The 17,100-nt window shown below is 41.2% G+C and overlaps 1 protein-coding gene across 6 annotated transcripts in view; it reads right to left on the bottom strand.

The window, feature by feature from the left end:
- Positions 1–16,401: 16,401 nt before the first annotated feature.
- The window catches only part of LOC111248976 (kinesin-like protein Klp10A), a 37,302-nt gene continuing 36,603 nt past the window's right edge, over positions 16,402–17,100 (bottom strand). For all 6 annotated transcript variants that reach the window (XM_086987069.1, XM_086987068.1, XM_086987071.1 and 3 more), the window contains one exon: positions 16,402–16,735. In XM_086987069.1, coding sequence (XP_086843195.1) covers positions 16,713–16,735 — 23 coding nt within the window. In that variant the 3' untranslated portion in view covers positions 16,402–16,712. The remainder of the gene's footprint in view (positions 16,736–17,100) is intronic.

The raw sequence follows: 17,100 nt of genomic DNA, 5'->3' as shown, positions 1-17,100 counted from the left end.
TCCACGGAACAGCTTCGTGAACCCATTTGTTGACGACATACCGAGACATAGGACGCGCCTTGACATGATAGGCTTTACGTGGCTAGGGTCAAAAATCTGTTTCATAATTAGGTGTTCTGACATTAGTAGCACTTTTTAGAATGAAGAAGTGGTTATCCTCAGGCCAAAAATGGCAACCGCTACCTTTTAGAAAATCGAAAAATGATGTACCGTTTGTAGTCACAGTCGATCATTCGATAGGTGCTGTTAAGGCCTAGATAAGAGTCATTTTCGTTCAATGAACGCACCCAATAGAAATTTTTAATTATCTGAGTTATCGAGTACGTTGGTTCGAGAAGCAAACCCAGTATCCACAAGAAGCCGTTTGCCGTTCGAATTAATAGTGAAGTGTTTTTTTCAATTAACACCTTAGCAGACGCCATTATTAATTAATAATTATATTGTGTACGAGCTTGCCACACATCGTTTGGCCTGTTTGCCTCGGCGAGAAAAGATGATTCGTTAAGTCTCGTGAAATGGGGTAAGAAAGGATCGTCCTTCTGGCCTGATTGAGAAATGTAGTCACTCTATTTTCTTAAAAGCTGGAAGTGTTCCAAAAGTCGCAGGCTGAAAAAGTTCAAACGGCTTTTAATTCCTTGCCTGTCCTACAAAACGGGCACTTCTCAATACCACCCGATTGTAGCGTGTAAAAAGACGTTAGTTACATGTATATATACAAAAAATATACAAGCAGCTGTGAACAAAGGTTGCTTAATAGCAGCAGCTCGGTTCGGTCAATCACTAGCACAAAGTAAAAAAAGCATTGTTGCTGTTTCCACTTGCCGTTGAAAGGCGTGTGGCGATGTTAACCTACCAAGGTATGTGGTAGTACCATGGCATATCTATCCTAGGGTTACAATTGCCCCCTAAATGCGATTTTTAAATGAAAGCTATTTATCTTGTGTGGTACATAAACAGTCTGAGAAATCACTTGGAATACAAAAATATTATACTCCCTTTAGTTACATGTATAATATAATTTTAATTACTCCAAAAATATTATAAAAACAAATATAAAAAATCTATTTGCTATTATTATATTTCTATATTTATTATATAAAACGAACAATGATTTAGCACAGGTACTCTATCTGACTGCGAAGACGATTTTTCGTTTAGAACCAATTCCTTTACTATTATGCATTTATATTTAATGCCGATATACAATACAAGAGCCTAAAATATTGCTTAGCACTTTTATTTTACAATAATAACATTAACTAGACACCCACACACTGTGGTGCAAGGATTCGCAAATTTACAAAAGCATGTCCTTACCCATGTTAATCGAGTTCCTCGTTTTTCGTCGTTCCCTTCGTGATTCCCTTCATGTCCTCCTTTAATGTTCTCCGCATTTCGTTGAACCATTGGGATAGAATGTAGAGATTCGAAACGTTTGTTGTGTCGGATCCGGTCCGCTTTGTACCCTTTTTTTTCTTCGAAACGGACCTACGGGACTTCCTTTACAGATAGGACTGACCAATTGACTTTAGTTAAACTGCTACTCCTAGTAAAGCTAACAACGAGGTTTTTGTAGCTCCTTCTAATCTAATCGTATAGCAACGCCTAGCAACATTACTAACGTCCCATTAAGGTCGAGTACGAGGTTCTAACCAGTCGGTCGTCTCGATCAGCTATTAGGCAACAGTCAAATGCGTCGGCCTCATTTACGTCAGCGTGATAATTTCCAGTATGAAAATGCAGCGCAAAAACCTATTTTTGGATGCTTTTATCAAGCAAGACTTTAGTTGATACTTTATGTGAAACTGCCATAAGAACTGAAAACTAAAAGACAGAAGATGCCTTGTATCCGGCAGTTTCAGGAGGGAAAAAGCAGGTTGATCGACCGCCAGGCACGCTTTTAACCAGCCACAATCAAAACGGATAGCGTCCCGTACAAGGTAGAGCAATAAAGTCTTTATGGAATAAGACCGGTGAGGTCGATCGGGATGATGACATCAGCTAACAAGATCTGTTTTTGGCGCGTTCCCGTATTGAAACCCACACTGATTTCACGTTCAGATTCGTCTTCTTCACTGGGTGTCGTTTTGCACAAACGAAGAACTCACTGAAGTCCCGGTTTAGATTGTAGATCCCTTCCTACAACGGCCAGCGTTTGGCAGCAAAATAGGTACACCCTAACATAGTATGAGCAACAGCGCCTCGCGTAACCTGTGAGAGCCTGTTGCACATTTGTGGCAGGCACTGAGTTAAGGAAAACTGAGTATAAAACGGAAGGCTAAAAGCTGTGATTGCGTTGAAAGCGTGCACCCTTTGAATCGGAAATTCTCTGCTTTTTCTGTTCGGTAGCCTTTTAGGAACGTCTTTCTTGGAACGTTTAGAAACGTCGCACAGAATACCGAACCGAAGATAACGTTGAAGAAAAGTATAAGTGTGTTACATTTTTGGACGCCTATGTCATAAAAATGATTGGGATCTAACAGGGGTAACATTAGGACAAGGTCTTCTTTACGCCATTAGGTTCCAAGTAAACATCACTCCAGACATCGGATGGTACGTGTTCGCCTGACACGCCGAGTCTATAGTTTTAATAATTAACAATTATGTTTGGTGTCACAGATGCGCAGCGTATGGAATGAGCGTTAATAGTAACCCAACTTGAGCGACATTGTTGTCCCATAAATGCGTTATCACGTCAAAATCGACACATTGTACTAAGTCAAAGATGTAGATAACAACAAAATTAGACAGGTAGTATATCTATTCAAGGGTGCGAAACAATGAGCGCGTCGAAATCACTCTGAAGTATTCACAAGATACGAATCGTGATCAGATATTCGATGTAACGACAGTTTGCGGTATAGGTAATAATAACAGGGCCGTCTAGCTGCATAATCTGAAATGAGCGCGTATGAAGGCCCGTCGGACCTAATGGACGTTATAGGGGTTGTGCTTTTAGCAAAGTTCTGTGATCTCCCACTCTAACTCGGTTTGCATGATGATAATCACCGCCATATCCCACCAATTTTACCTTCTCATCTGTTACAATGTGTCTTTTTGCATATTTGTAGGAGCTTTTGTTGCATCAAACGGTATGCTACATTTTTTGCTTATGCTTGTTGCAAGTGGGCGACTATGTATCTATATGATAAAAACCGAATATATGTAATTCAGCGACAATAGATTTTTTTTTAAATAGGGGGTAAACATCTGGCCAAGATAAAGGGATTATGGTACTATGTTTAAGCCTACTTGCAGCCGTAAGATCGAGCAGTATCGACGGATTACATCCTAAAGTCTCCCATATTTCTTTACTACTCAGATCTCTGCTTCAGAATCAAGTATTGTACAAAAAAGCAACCTGCTTATACGGGCTGATGGACGAAATTTATTTACAACTGGTTGATTAGAATAATGGAAACCTAAAACACTTTAAAAACCACTGTTCCCATTTCCCATTGCGTTGCACTGGGATTTACACTGCGTCAGGGATGCCGTCAGTCGATACGACCCTGACTAGGTAACGGCGTATCTACAATGCGATCTAGAAACTTTGAACTGTTACTTGTCCATAAGGAACGTATACAAGGAGCACACAGTTCGGGTCAGGGAAAAGGTATAGCACCTTTTCAGGTCGTCAGTGCCCTAGTCCTCGACACTCCTTGTGCTCGAATGTAAGCATGTTGAATAACAGACATGGGATAAAGAAAGTATAACATTTTTTAAACAAACGATAATTTTTAGATTTTGCGCTGTGTATATTGCATAAATAGTATAGTAATTTTTCAGACAGACTTAGTAATTATGGTAACAATGATACTAATTAATAAGAATGTACCGGCCATCTAATCCCGTTAGAGTCTGCAACTAACCATCCGAAAAATACTTAGATTGACGTGCCTCACGGTTGAGTTCTGCTTAATCGATAGAAAATTTCGATAAAATTCTATTGCAATCATATTGACGTTGTTGGTTCTGAAAGACAAATATTTGCAAGAGAATATTAAACTTACTGAATAGACACAAGGCCTCGCTGATAGCGTAGTGAAGTACAGACTAATATGTCAGATAATACCAAATAATCGGTATTTTTCGACTATTGAGGAAATGTAAATTATTACTACAAAAACACAGCCTTTTGGCACAATCTGTTTTCATTAAGCAAGCTTCGGGACATTTTCTGTTATAGATCTCGCATTTTATAGTTCCATTGATATAAACCCACCAGTAGCAGCAATTTTTAGCTTGCGGTTTATCGCAAGTCAACATTTGCAATTATATATCTTTTCTATCTGTTAGGTGCAAGTCGGCAATATCCTTCTCCTGGTGAAGCACTTAGGTTACACCCGTGGGCGGCCTGGACGGTTCAAATGCGACCGCCATAATTGAAAACAGCCAGAATATTTATCAATGCCTATCTTGTCCATCGTTGGCTCGCAACGGGTGCAAGGCGTTTGCGCTGTTTCGTAAATTCCTGTTCGTTTAGCCGGCCGGCCATAGGACGCTTCGGGCGAGCCAGTCAGCTCCGGGCTTATAGTCGCTACTGTAGGCAGTCGTTGAGGGATATCGTGCTAGTTAAATCTGGCGACGACGCCTTAGCTTGTTCCGTTACAACCTTCTACCGCTGAACTCCTGCTATCACCGCTAACGGCGTTGTCATCGTGTGGAACGATAAGGCTCTCAAAGCACCACCGGGTTCGCTCTGTTTGTTTTCACTTGTGCCAGCTTTCAAATCGGAGGTAGAGCTTTCAGTTCTTTTGTCACTGCAATCCGCTGCCGCAGCAAAGAGCTCTGATTAGGACGCTGCTGACATCGTGTGAGTACCTTGATTTGTGGGCGTTCAGATTTAAAAAGATTTCGCATGACGACTCATGTAGGATGGGTACCTCCAGCTCGCTGTTCCCTCAGGCGAACGATAGTGTTCCATGGCAACTTACAATAAGGAATGCCAGAACAATATTTTACGTAGTTCGACGAAGTGTGTGATTGTATTGCCCAGGTGAGAATACTGATTTATATAGAAGATCATTGATCGCAGATCCTGGACATCGTTGCTCCATGTTGCCACAGCGGGAACCACGCAGACGACATCGATACTGCGAGCCAGAGAAACTGCTGAGAGTAGTCACCATTAATGGTGGTTAACTTCTTTGGCCACGTGTGGTTATGTTCGGACAACTGGGATTTTCTAATGACCCAATAAACTCTAAACGGTATTAGTTCATCTGCTAACCTAGAGCCTCGCTTGAGGCTAGAGTATGTAGGTAAAGCCGAATTAAGAAGGGCGCATTTTTTTTGATACATTAACAGTTATCGCTCATTGTTGTCATCCTCAGCTGTATTTTGTCTTTGACATGGTTTGATTGTCCCCTTTCCTGCTGTCCTGGCATCAAGTTGAGAGAAATTATACGGACCCAATAGTGGCTTGGTCTAGAATTAGAGATTTCGTAAACATCATCTAAAATGCTCTATTAACTCATTTTAAAACCCAATTAGATATAATCTGTGATTCAAACTTATTCTATTCTTGTCTGTTATTATGTATGTCCCGCTTGACTCCCTTTTCGTTTCCACTACCCCAACGCGATTTTCTATTCATTAGTACTCAAGTAGGTCGTAATGTTTCTATTATATTTTGAGCAGAGCATGTCACAGCTCGCAGCTTCTATCTTCGTTGCCAGCTTTACACCGTTATGGAGACTTCACTGATCAAAGCTTGATTTATTGATTTTTTTTACATACGACAAACCGCTGTGGTTTGACAAACGCCCAACTGACAAGCATACGACAACCGTTTTTGTATCGCAATGACAATAACGATGCTGCTAGATTACCGTTGTCATCGTTACCTTCAACGGCTACGACCGTTCTTCAAAACGGCTAGCGTTCATTCCGCTGACGTAGACGCGACCGAAACCGTTTTCTCACGGCAGTCGCTGCAGATTTCTCGTGAATCGGAAGGAAAAGTATGCATCGCGTTCCGTTGAGTTATTTTTAGGTATCCCTGGTTGGTCGGGTTAGTCATTTTGCGTCAAATGCTATACATGACGCCGTCATTTCGCTGTGAAGCACGCATCTAACAATGAATAACGGCCGAATCCTTTTAGTTGGGTGTTTTTGATGGTGCCAGATTTATCTACTTAATTCTCATATTTAACTAGTGGCGAAGCTAAGCTTAGCTAATGGATGTCGAAGTAAAATACATAGAGAAAAAGAAGAGTTCTTAAACAAAAGCAATAAAATGAAGAAACGTTACGTTCTAGCGAGGATTAAGTTAACCAAATGGAAGCCCTTGATATCTATCGAGTGTCTATAACCTCGTATATAGTCTACTAACCAGTAAATTTTAAAACCGGTGAAAACGAGCAAAGAGTACGATTCGGACCTCGCACAACGTCACTTTTTGCTTCGGAAAGAGCTACATGTGGTAATTCAAGCTATTTATGGAGTACATCTATTCTGTCTGGGATAAAGAAAGCCTTGTGAAATTTTAGGGATATTCTGTTACTGCGGGCAACTGTAGTCCAATATAATATATATATATAACCTTGTAGAATTCTATAAGTTAATCGAGTAGTATGAATGAAGTCTCAGAATATTTATAGGCCATTTATAGGTCGCGAATCTATTCTCGAGTCTAGCTTAATCCGAACTGGGGTACGTACGTACAACAACCTTCCTGTGCATCCCGTGCAGTATCAGCGATTTCGCCGGTTTAGATATTTTACTTAGCACCGCAATGTTCACTCTGTTATCCGAATATAGATGTCTTATGTTAATAAAGAATGTCGTGAGACCTTTTTCAGTGATTCATTCAACTCTACACCATGGACATGGAATTAACATGCATATATTACATGCATTATGAGGCAGTAACAATGCAACAGCGATAGAACGGCCGTAGTCATTTTACGAGTATCGGCGATCTGTCCGAGAAAATGATTTCTAGATAGTCTAAATGCCTGAAATTATACGTCCGATCCTACCATCTCAGCTTAGTGTCACTTCAGTTAACACGAATTACGAAAACAAATTATAACATAAATGTCTGGATAAATATATATAACTAGGGCCTCTGTTGTTGTCATTTTACCCAAGCCCACGCATTTGACCGCGATCAGCGGCGAGTTCTGTAGAACCCAATTGAAAGGTACGCTTCTAGAAATGCGCACACGTCCTTGTGTAATATAGCAATAACTACTCCATTAACATCAGCAGTATTAGTAACAACGCCAGGGTTTGTTATTGCAACCCAGCGCACCAATTTCACTATCTTTTTTGCTAAGCGTACCGAAGAGGCTTAATAAGTCAAAACAAACACTGTGCAGCTCCCATTCGCAAACACATACGTTCGTCATAGAACAAGCTCAGATCAAGAAGGGGAGGTAAAGTTCTTGCTTGTTTACTTCTCGATTTCAGTTCTACTGATCTCGCTTGGTCCGCTAGAGAACTCCTCTCTGTCGTTCTTTTCGTCTATGTTTCGCTTAGAAACAAAACGACAGAGCCAACAAACACTGTGGCTCGCGACGTCTGCCGCGTCACTCCAGCTGAAAGGAGGGAAAACGGCATAGATCGTCGCGTCCGACGCACCACATCGCGTCGGCGATATCGTCGCATTGCCAAACGCGCAGAGAAGTGGGTCAAGAGCCGAAAGGGTATAATTCCCTCTTTCCTACGTCAGGAAAGGTAACGTAGGGTGGTGGCGTCAGCAGCGGCCGTGGCGGCTATGGGGAAGCGACGCGATGCGCGACTGGTACGTCCGCCGGTGCTGAAGCAACAAGTGGAGAAAAGTACTAACGACAGCCACAACGTGGGTCGAGACGCACAATGCCATAGATTTATTATTGTGTCGTTGCCGCTGCTGTCATTATTACTATTATCGCTGTTATTAATGGTGGTGCTATCGTTGGAACCGTATTTATGGCACGATTGTTCCGGAATGCGTACAGCATACGGACGAGCAAATGATTTTAAGCCCATGCTCTACATATTCCTAAGATGGGCTGTATCTATTTTAGTTCACAACTGAGCAACGTGCGTGCTATTTATTTGAAAAAAGGGTCGTCCTATTTGTCAATTGTTTCATCCGTTAGGGACACATTTGGTTCTACTCAGGGTCGATGTCAAGCACACAATCGAACAATTTAACTTGACGACCTTTCTAGGACAACAGGGAACTATTTGTTGTTCGGCATAGAACACTATGCAAGACTCGGTAGTACCGCGGAATGTAAGCTATTCCCTCGTGACCCGTAAATATCAGAAGGACTACTTTTAGAAAAAGAGACAGCATTGCGCACACAATTAAAAGAAACCCATGTAACACATGGTTTTCAGCTCGCAAGCTTGATATTTAGCTTGATCGTCGCAAGAACAATAATGATTCTCCGCTTCCTATATACACTAAAGTACGACCGTCTATCGAAGCGTTATATCTTGAAAGTAATTAAAGAAGAATATATCTAGACCTTCTCCTCCCTACATGTTAAAGCTCTCACTTTATTAACATATAGGAATTTGTTATTTTCACAATTGTTTCACTGAAATAATTTTTCATGTTGTTTTTAAAATAACTTATTTAAAAATCATGCTCAACGAAATTCAAACAGCATACGCGAAAATAGTTGTTCAAATCGGCCATGGTTACAAGGAAGGGGAGCTAGACAGACAGGGCTTATGAGTCGGCTTTTGCTCAAAGTCTAGAAGCGTACTGCTTGCGTTTGTAAGCGTAATCTATTAACAACGATCCTTGGGAACGGGCTCCTACCAAGCGTAGATTCATTTACGTTCTAATTTTTAAAGGAAAACTTTCAGAGTCTCATGAGCTACCACCCGTCCTCGTTTAAATTGATAGTCCTAATAAAAAGTTCTACTTCGAACAGTGTCTGCAAATCGTACACGGCTGAAATGAACATCCAATGCATTGCTATCGTCCTATCCAATTCGTAACCATAACCGATAATACTTTAGCTTCTTACCTGGGTCGCAGCGGTCCAGCCGAACGTAAAGCACTGTTCGTACTTGCATATGCACCGAAAGGCGTTCATTATAGCCCACTCAGGCGAACAAGTAGAACAGCCCCGTGCTGGAACTGGAAAAGTGAAACGCCCGCTCCTGCAGCAACAGCAGTAGGAGCCAGCCTTCGACAACAAACAACAGTATAACCCGATAGAAACTTAATGTAACTAATAGTAAACTGACTACTCTAATTGGCCAGGTGATCCTTGAAAAAAATCATCAATAAAATTGGCCCTTTCCTGTACTGCTCTTCTGCGTAGACCTGTTTAGAAATAGCATCTTTAAGCAAAAATCACAACTAATCGAGCAATCGTAGTAAAAGTCTTCAAGGTAACGGCTCGACAAAACGCTAGAAAACTCATTCGTGTTTAGTTCACTCAAACAGTCATTAGAAGCTGTCATCGCTTTTGGTTAACTACAGTCGCGTTTGAACTTCAGTCGCATGAGCTTTTGGGTCAGACCGGCATAGCGAAGAATACAACATCATGTAACCACAAAATAGATAATAAAGGCAAAAACATGGTAACTAGAGAAAAAAAAAACGAAAATTCTAGCACCGATCGGCTAGCCCGTGGTGCCTAAGCCCAAAATCCCTAGGCTAACAAATCCAAATGGAAACTACTGCCCTTCTAATTATTATTGATAGAAAAAACTTCGCCTAAAAGACTTATATATATTTACATGATGTCAACCAAAGATTATAAGTTAAATGTTCGAGTAGATCGACACGTCTGCAGCTGTATGAGTGCGAACCAAGTGACTATAAAGCTATGCTGGGTTTGTTCATTTTGCTGGCCTGGCGGGCCTCGTAAAAGGGTTGCCCGAACGGCTGAGTGACTACAACCCACTTCCGAACGAGACGTGTCCGATAAGACGAGATAGAGAGCCTGACACTTGTCGATGGGTGTGCTTTTAGCGTGAGCATTATTCTGATCGCCAACAAGGGCGCAGTTCAAAGTGCGAACCAGCCCACAGTTTCTACCCACAATTAAACAATAATGCTGACCTCGTGGTGCGTCCATTGGCTAGCCATCGCCATACTGCGAGAAGGCTGAAAAATGAACGTTGCAATGAATCAAAAACGCAGAATTATATAAACCCAAAATGAGCGCTATGATAAAATTAAACCGGTTCCAATTCAGTCTATATATAGGGAACAACAAAGCATACAGACTGAGCAAAGTCTCTTGCAATCTGAGACTGAAATTTTCATTTCTAATAAAGTGAGTCGTTCAGCTAGCCTTTTTCCTTGTATTTTTTGTATTTAAACTTAGTCAGTGCTTTAGCTCCTGAATTGAAGACCTCACTCAGGAAGACATTGCTAGTATATGGAAAAAAGTTTGAATAGAGACTTAGAAACAAATGCGTCATCCTATGATAAATATACATATTTATCATGCATGGCAATGGTAATTTTGTCAAGCAGGACTTGCCGAAGCTTCGTTTACAGGGTCAAAATAAAGTCCTAATGCTATTACGAAAAAAGTATTGCGTGCATAACATTCTATCATAGGTGGCGAATGCGCCTATGCAAACACACAGGTAACCCAACAGACGTATTTTGGTATATGTCATCAAATCAAACTATCAATTATTATAATAATTACATTGTCGTCTCTATAAACATCTGTAATTTTAAGCGAAATCTATGTCTATCAGAACGCTGGTTCCGTGTACCCTTCGCAATCCCAGTTAAGCTCTCGCAGATATGGAATAAAGGCCAATCTGCGCCGTTCTTCAATGGAATGCTGTAATAAGTGACCGATTTTTGCATATATAGTGAATCCATGTGGAAATATTAAGATAATCTAACACCTTTCAGTAAATTTTTCTGCCTCTAACTTTGTTTGTCGAACTGTTCATTCTGCCCGAATCCTATGACCTCGCTCGGAACCCTCAAGCGGAATGTCAGTTTGGCACTCTTTGCCTGTTTTTGCGACCCATATTTTGTCAATTTCCCGGGTAAACCATCGTTGACCATCGCAATTTTGTTCTCGAGCTAGTTCCCTTTTCGGTATAGAGAGCAGTCTTCCTTGTTTCAAATAAAACCGTATTTGGCTTCACTTTTTTAAAGAGGCTAACAAGCTCAATTCGACTCAGCGACATATCTTCCCTATACTCAATAGTGCATAGAAGCACTTTTAGATTTCGATATTATTCTCGTATTTAGTGGATCGTTCATTCCGTATTAGCAAATAACAGGCTTACTGTTTTTCCCGCTGAAATAGATCCATAACCTCGATACGTCCATTGGGCGCAGTTATCACAACAAAATTATCATTGTTCTATTATAAACCGTTAAACTGAAACAACCTTGTACTGTTGGGAGCAGGGGCCAGCTGAATGGACGCCAAATGAAGCGACTTTCAAATGTGTCGTTTAAAAGCTTTCTTATAAACAGAAGAACGAAATTTGAGAACGGCCAAGTAGGCGCATTTGTTTTCAAATTTAGGACACCAGGAGCAAGTTGTGGTTCAGCTCAACCTATATAACTCTGGCACTCTCTAACGATTAGAAAATTGACGTCAACCGTTGATGCCCCTTTTAGGGTCACTGAAAGGGAACAAGGGGGGCCATGACTATGCAAAAGTATATTGTTCCCCTATTACGTGTTGTTTAATATGGTGTTGCTCATCAAATCGCCTTTGTTCTTTTAACTGTTTTAGCCTGTAGTTTAACCTTCGCATAGAAGCATAAAGGCCATTGGCTCGCGCTCTGGCATGCGAAACAAACGACGCGATTTATCCGAAACAAACAAAAAACAAGCAAAAGTAATTTTGCATTTTACCTAAAGTTGCGATGGTCAAATTGAAGTGCTATGTTACCGAATAAGGCGAAAACACTTCAGGAAGAAGGTATGTGATATTCTAGTTCGTCCCGATTTGTACAACATGGCCTATGGTATATTCGAGAATTCATAAGTAAGTACACTGATAAATTCGTGATATTTAATTAGTCCACCTATTTACGGTACACCCTAGCCCAGTAAGCCAGTTACGCTAGAGTAAAAGGCATTGGTAATACAACATTCATTGCATAGTTTACCTTTTAATGAAAATCGTTTGTCTCTTGTCGATCGCTAACACGCACCAGTAGGTCTTTGTGCTTTCTCTGCTACCTGATACTTCTTTTTGACTGTGTTTTCAAATGCAAAAGCATGCGCATATGCATCGTGCACGATGAGGCCTCACTCTGTGTTTACCATCGAAACACGTGGGTCTACCGCTCCGTTCAACGGAATCGTTATGTGTTTACTATAAGCAACTGTTTCGATGACTCATAGATGATGCTCGGAGCACATCGAGCGTATCGATGGGATTACACCATTTTTCGAGGAAATCTCGTGCGCTCACATAGCGCTGTTATCGTCAACACTCCAAAATCTAGATGGACAACACGAACGGGCCACGGGGTAAGATTCAAACGTCTGATGGCAATACGCGATCGCGCAAACGATCACGGACAAGCAATTCTTTAGCCATAGCAACTTTCTACAAAATCTATTCGAGCCTTAAAGCATCATAAAAAAAAAACATCATAAAAGAGAAAAACAACTAAAATTGCAAACATCGGCTGATCAGCTTGCCCGAACAAACAAACCTACGATTCTGTTAATGGCAAACTTTCGAAATGAAGCAGAAGTTCCGCTGTGTACTTTTCATCTTACGCACGAATTCCCAATTTAGGTGCTATTGTCGAATTTGCACTATATGGTAACACACAATTGGTTACTGACCTGGCCTCAGCTAGCGTGCCTTTAAAAGCTCAAGCGATCACACAGACTGTATTAAGTAAGCTTCCCGACATTCTTCCCTCTACCAACGTAAACTGTTATGTCCATTGGCCGAATGTGGACGCCCTGCATGGGATGACCCACATAAACCCTGATATACTGATCTAGATTTCGGTACCTATCCGACTTGACTATACAACGTATCTCTAATATCGGCATTTGCACATCACGCTGCCTCGTTACGTTAATGTATTATTTACAATGTCGGAAAATCATCACGCTTGCGACGGTTTGAAGCAATTAGGAAGCGAGTTAGATCTTCATTGTCCATCCGCCTTATATATTATCCACTGGGAAGCAATCTCGCAATTTGTACTCTCTAACTAGTATCGTGCATAATTATTTTGTAAGATATCGTCTGAACAGGAAATCATACATTCGAAACCACGTTCGTATTTCGTTATCATCTGACGTTCCGTAACTCAATCCAGAGTAAACGTGAAGCGTTTAATGGTGCCACCACACGAATGCTTTGGTAATGGCGGTAATTCCTGTTGCTCTTTGGAGCTTCGGTTAATGCCTTCGCAGCAGCCACATGGTTCATACAAGGCACAGGTCTTCGTTGACGGGACCAACCGCTGCTCCAAACTACTACGTACAAACGGCAGCCCAAAGATGTACTTCACTGCCATCCTGACCGATACGACAAGGTACGCAAATATCTCATAAATCGCAAGATCAGGAAGAACAGGTCGAATCATGTGTCCGTGATGATCACTTCAATTCGCTGGTAAAATTCGTCGACTCACACCTCATTCAAGCTTCGTTGTTGCCTCGTCAAATCGATACAAACAGGCGACACACGAAATAGTGGCGTTTCGGATCAGAACAAACAGGCAAGAACTTAAAAGCGATTGGTGATATGTCAAGAGTTCGAATAAGCCCTTGGTGCAATTATCCTTTGGCTTAGCTAAAGGGTGTTAATCTTGAAAACGGTGAATACTTTGTAAAACAGTTTCACCCTTCTTTTTTTTTGTCATCCTCCGCTCCTGTGAATAAGTCCTCGGAATCATATCTTCGATATCGTACCGGCCTAGCCAGAGTGCGTCTTGTTAGATTTAATTGAATTTGTTAAACTTATCAAACCAATGAAGAGGCATTATTATTATTCCTTTGTGTTGTCATCCCTGGTACTGATAATTATTTGCAGTAATAACCTTGCCAATCTGAAATTTGGACCAGCGACAGGCAGATGCTTGCTTGGTGGGCGTTCACGGTGGTTGTAATAACGGATTCAAAGAAACGGGCCGTCCTCATGGGTAACCAGGCGACGCCTTTTCCCAAATAATTTAGCTCTACTACGCAACATTTGTTATTAATTAAAGAAAATTTTTAGTAGCTTACCCTTATATAGTTAGGTAACAGCTCGATCGTTTGTCTTGTTACGCAACTTCAAATCAGTATCACGAACAACAGGAGGAATTATCACATTATTAATTCTTTACATCAGCATAATGCTGAATACCAACATTAGCAGGTTCCTAAAGCATCCATCTCAGCTAGAAAATAACTTTTCAGCTTCTTCTGAAAATGAGGACAAAACAAAATTTGCAAGGCCTGTTTCTTTTTAGCGTCCAAACTTGTTGGCGCCATCTTTTTCAACTCAGGCATCAGTCGCGTTTCCATGCATCATTTGCACGTTTTTTACAAACAGTAATATGCCACCATCTCACCAGCCAGAACTTATACTAGCTTCCAACTACTGTTATTGCTACCAAAGCTGCTGTTGCTGCTATTCCTTCGATGGCAACTAACGGAGGTCTGATTGCCATGTTTTCCCTTGGTGCTTCCCAGTTTCCATCTTTTCTATTTTCCTTTCCTCGTGGTGGCCCTGCTGTCCGGAATGGAGCATCCTATATTTTGTACGAAATGTCCAGTACTCACTCAACGGCAAGGGCGAGCATCGCAATATCGCAATCAATACTGTGCCTCGCAGTGCAAAGAACCTAGACCCGCTGCAGCCCCAACCCGTACTCATGTATATATTAAGAATACGAGCCGACTCCGATCTCCGACACGATCTTGCTACCCGAATCCTGGCTAATTCCCCCAGTACTCTATTCGACTCTATTTACTTCCGTTATCTCCGTCTTTCCCGTTTGCCGTGCTACTCCTGAGGATAACTCTCACAACAACGTTATTGCTACGCGGCACAGGATAAACAAGAGAATCACATGGAGTAAGAAAGACGCATTCACGGTTGTTATTGTTGCTGTTCACGTCGACGACTCAACTCTTTCCCTTAATGCTTGTCTTCGCGAGGTCCGCTGTCAACCGCTGTTGAGGCGAACGAACCCCACGAGGCCTTAGAGGCCGGAGATATTTTACGCTTATCGTTAACATTCCACGCTTAATTTAGCCATTCCAGGCGATAGCATCGTCGTGGTGTCCCTGTTACAGTGCAGTCGCAGTGTTTTGAGTGAGATAAACATGGATCTTGTTAGCTCTAGGTTTCGCCAGTGTTTTCGCGGTAGAGTTGACACATGGTGACGTACTAGACCATGTTATAACACGTATTTCGACTTGCTAGGTCGTTATGTTTTGTCCTTAACTCGAAGGTTGCCTTGGTAAACAATGACAGCGGCAGTGGTAGCGGCCTATAACCTCGACATTTCCCGAGGGCGCTTTGACTTTATTTAGCTTCCGGCGGGCACTGTGAGCCTGGTATTTTAACAAGGACACCACCTCAGGCTTTCTAACCCCATTACTAGCGACTTCGTAATGTTCTTCAGCATAGCTTAAGGCTCAAGCAGCAGGGCTCTCGAACTCGTTGCTTTTTAACCGGCTAGATATCTCGCTAAAGGAAGACCCGTTTATCTTTCAGCGTAAACAGAGCACGCGGGCTTCTGAAGTACTACAGTTAATTCTCCACAATAAAAGTTCGAACTTCACCTTATCATTCAATATAGATTGAAAGGAAATAAATCGTAGAGTAGTTTGTATGCCGCCTAATGGTCCACAGGCTGGAGACTATTTAACTTAGTTTTAGGTCTTTACCTGTCTCAGCTAAGTAGGGATAATAGCCATCGTAAGCGGCGGGCCGAGATGAAACGAGATAGAAAGGGTACAGAAAAATACCATACCAGAAAAATACGAGTAGCAGTAGCTTTCTATCTAACGATCTTGTCAAGCTGGTGGCAACATTTGGTACACGTGGATCTATTTTCATAACTGGACAAATTTCCCTGTCTGGTTTGCGTACATGCAGGTCAACGATAGTCGACAGTGTTCTTCAACTGAAATTAAAAAAACTTAAGCTATTTCAACGTCTGTGAAGCTCATTAACAGGCCAAAGGCACATCGTTTTTAATGGCAGGCTCAGATGTGCGCACAGTTTCCACATAATGCACTGTTCCCACTGTGCTATCGGATAATGGCCTGTTTGGGCTACTGTAGTCGATTGTACACGCTCAACCTTATCTGAAACGTTGTCTATCGCGCCGGGATGCTTACGGCCGCCAACTTTTTTTTTGATTTTTCAAGTTGTTCTTCAGGTTCGCTTAGTATAATTAGGAAAAAGAAAAAAATAGGTCGCGAAAATCTTAAAACAGGATAAACATGATAGCACAGTAAGGGTATAAACGATGAAATAGTTTTTATTCGTTTATTACTATTCGTTAAAACTACAATGTGTCTGTTTACTTTAATGATCCACGTATTTTAACAGGACTTATAATAATATATGTGTTATTTTCTAATATTCTCTGATTACTTGTCACATAACACACGATAGTAAAGTGAATCATGTTAATTTCACATCAGTCCCGAATGTATTGGCTAAATTATTAAGACATTATGTACGAAAATAGCCCACGCTATAGGGATATTACGGGGTATTTTCGATGAATATGTCTCTCCAACAGATTGGGTGTCGTCTTAAAGCATCTTCGGACAGTTTCGGTTACCTCAACTTCTGAAGATCATCTGAAATAGGAACGAGCAACATTTGAAAGCAATGCTGTGTCTACTTATCTCAAAGATTCTTGAACCGGACAGTTTATTCAAGTTGACAGCAGATTGAAAACTGATGTAGCTGGTAATAAAGACCTGCACAAAGCGGAAGCGAAATATCGTATAAGACCTGGATAAAGATAATGGTAGTTTTAAATTTCTGAACTATACATTTCTAATGAACTAATGAAGTTGGTAACCTAAACTAAAGTTATTACCATGGACATCCAGCGTACATAGAACATGTTAGCTCTGCTTTCGTTGATGATAATATTGTCTCATAATGCCGTTTTACCTGGAGATCAATCCGTAACTTTTTCAACAATCATTATATATAT

This window comes from Varroa destructor, unplaced genomic scaffold (assembly GCF_002443255.2).
Source record: "Varroa destructor unplaced genomic scaffold, Vdes_3.0 BEIS01000004.1, whole genome shotgun sequence".
In the NCBI taxonomy this organism is placed as follows: Eukaryota; Metazoa; Arthropoda; class Arachnida; order Mesostigmata; family Varroidae; genus Varroa; species Varroa destructor.
Note: the sequence above shows the minus strand (reverse complement) of the source record. Positions and strands in the feature narration are given on the sequence as shown.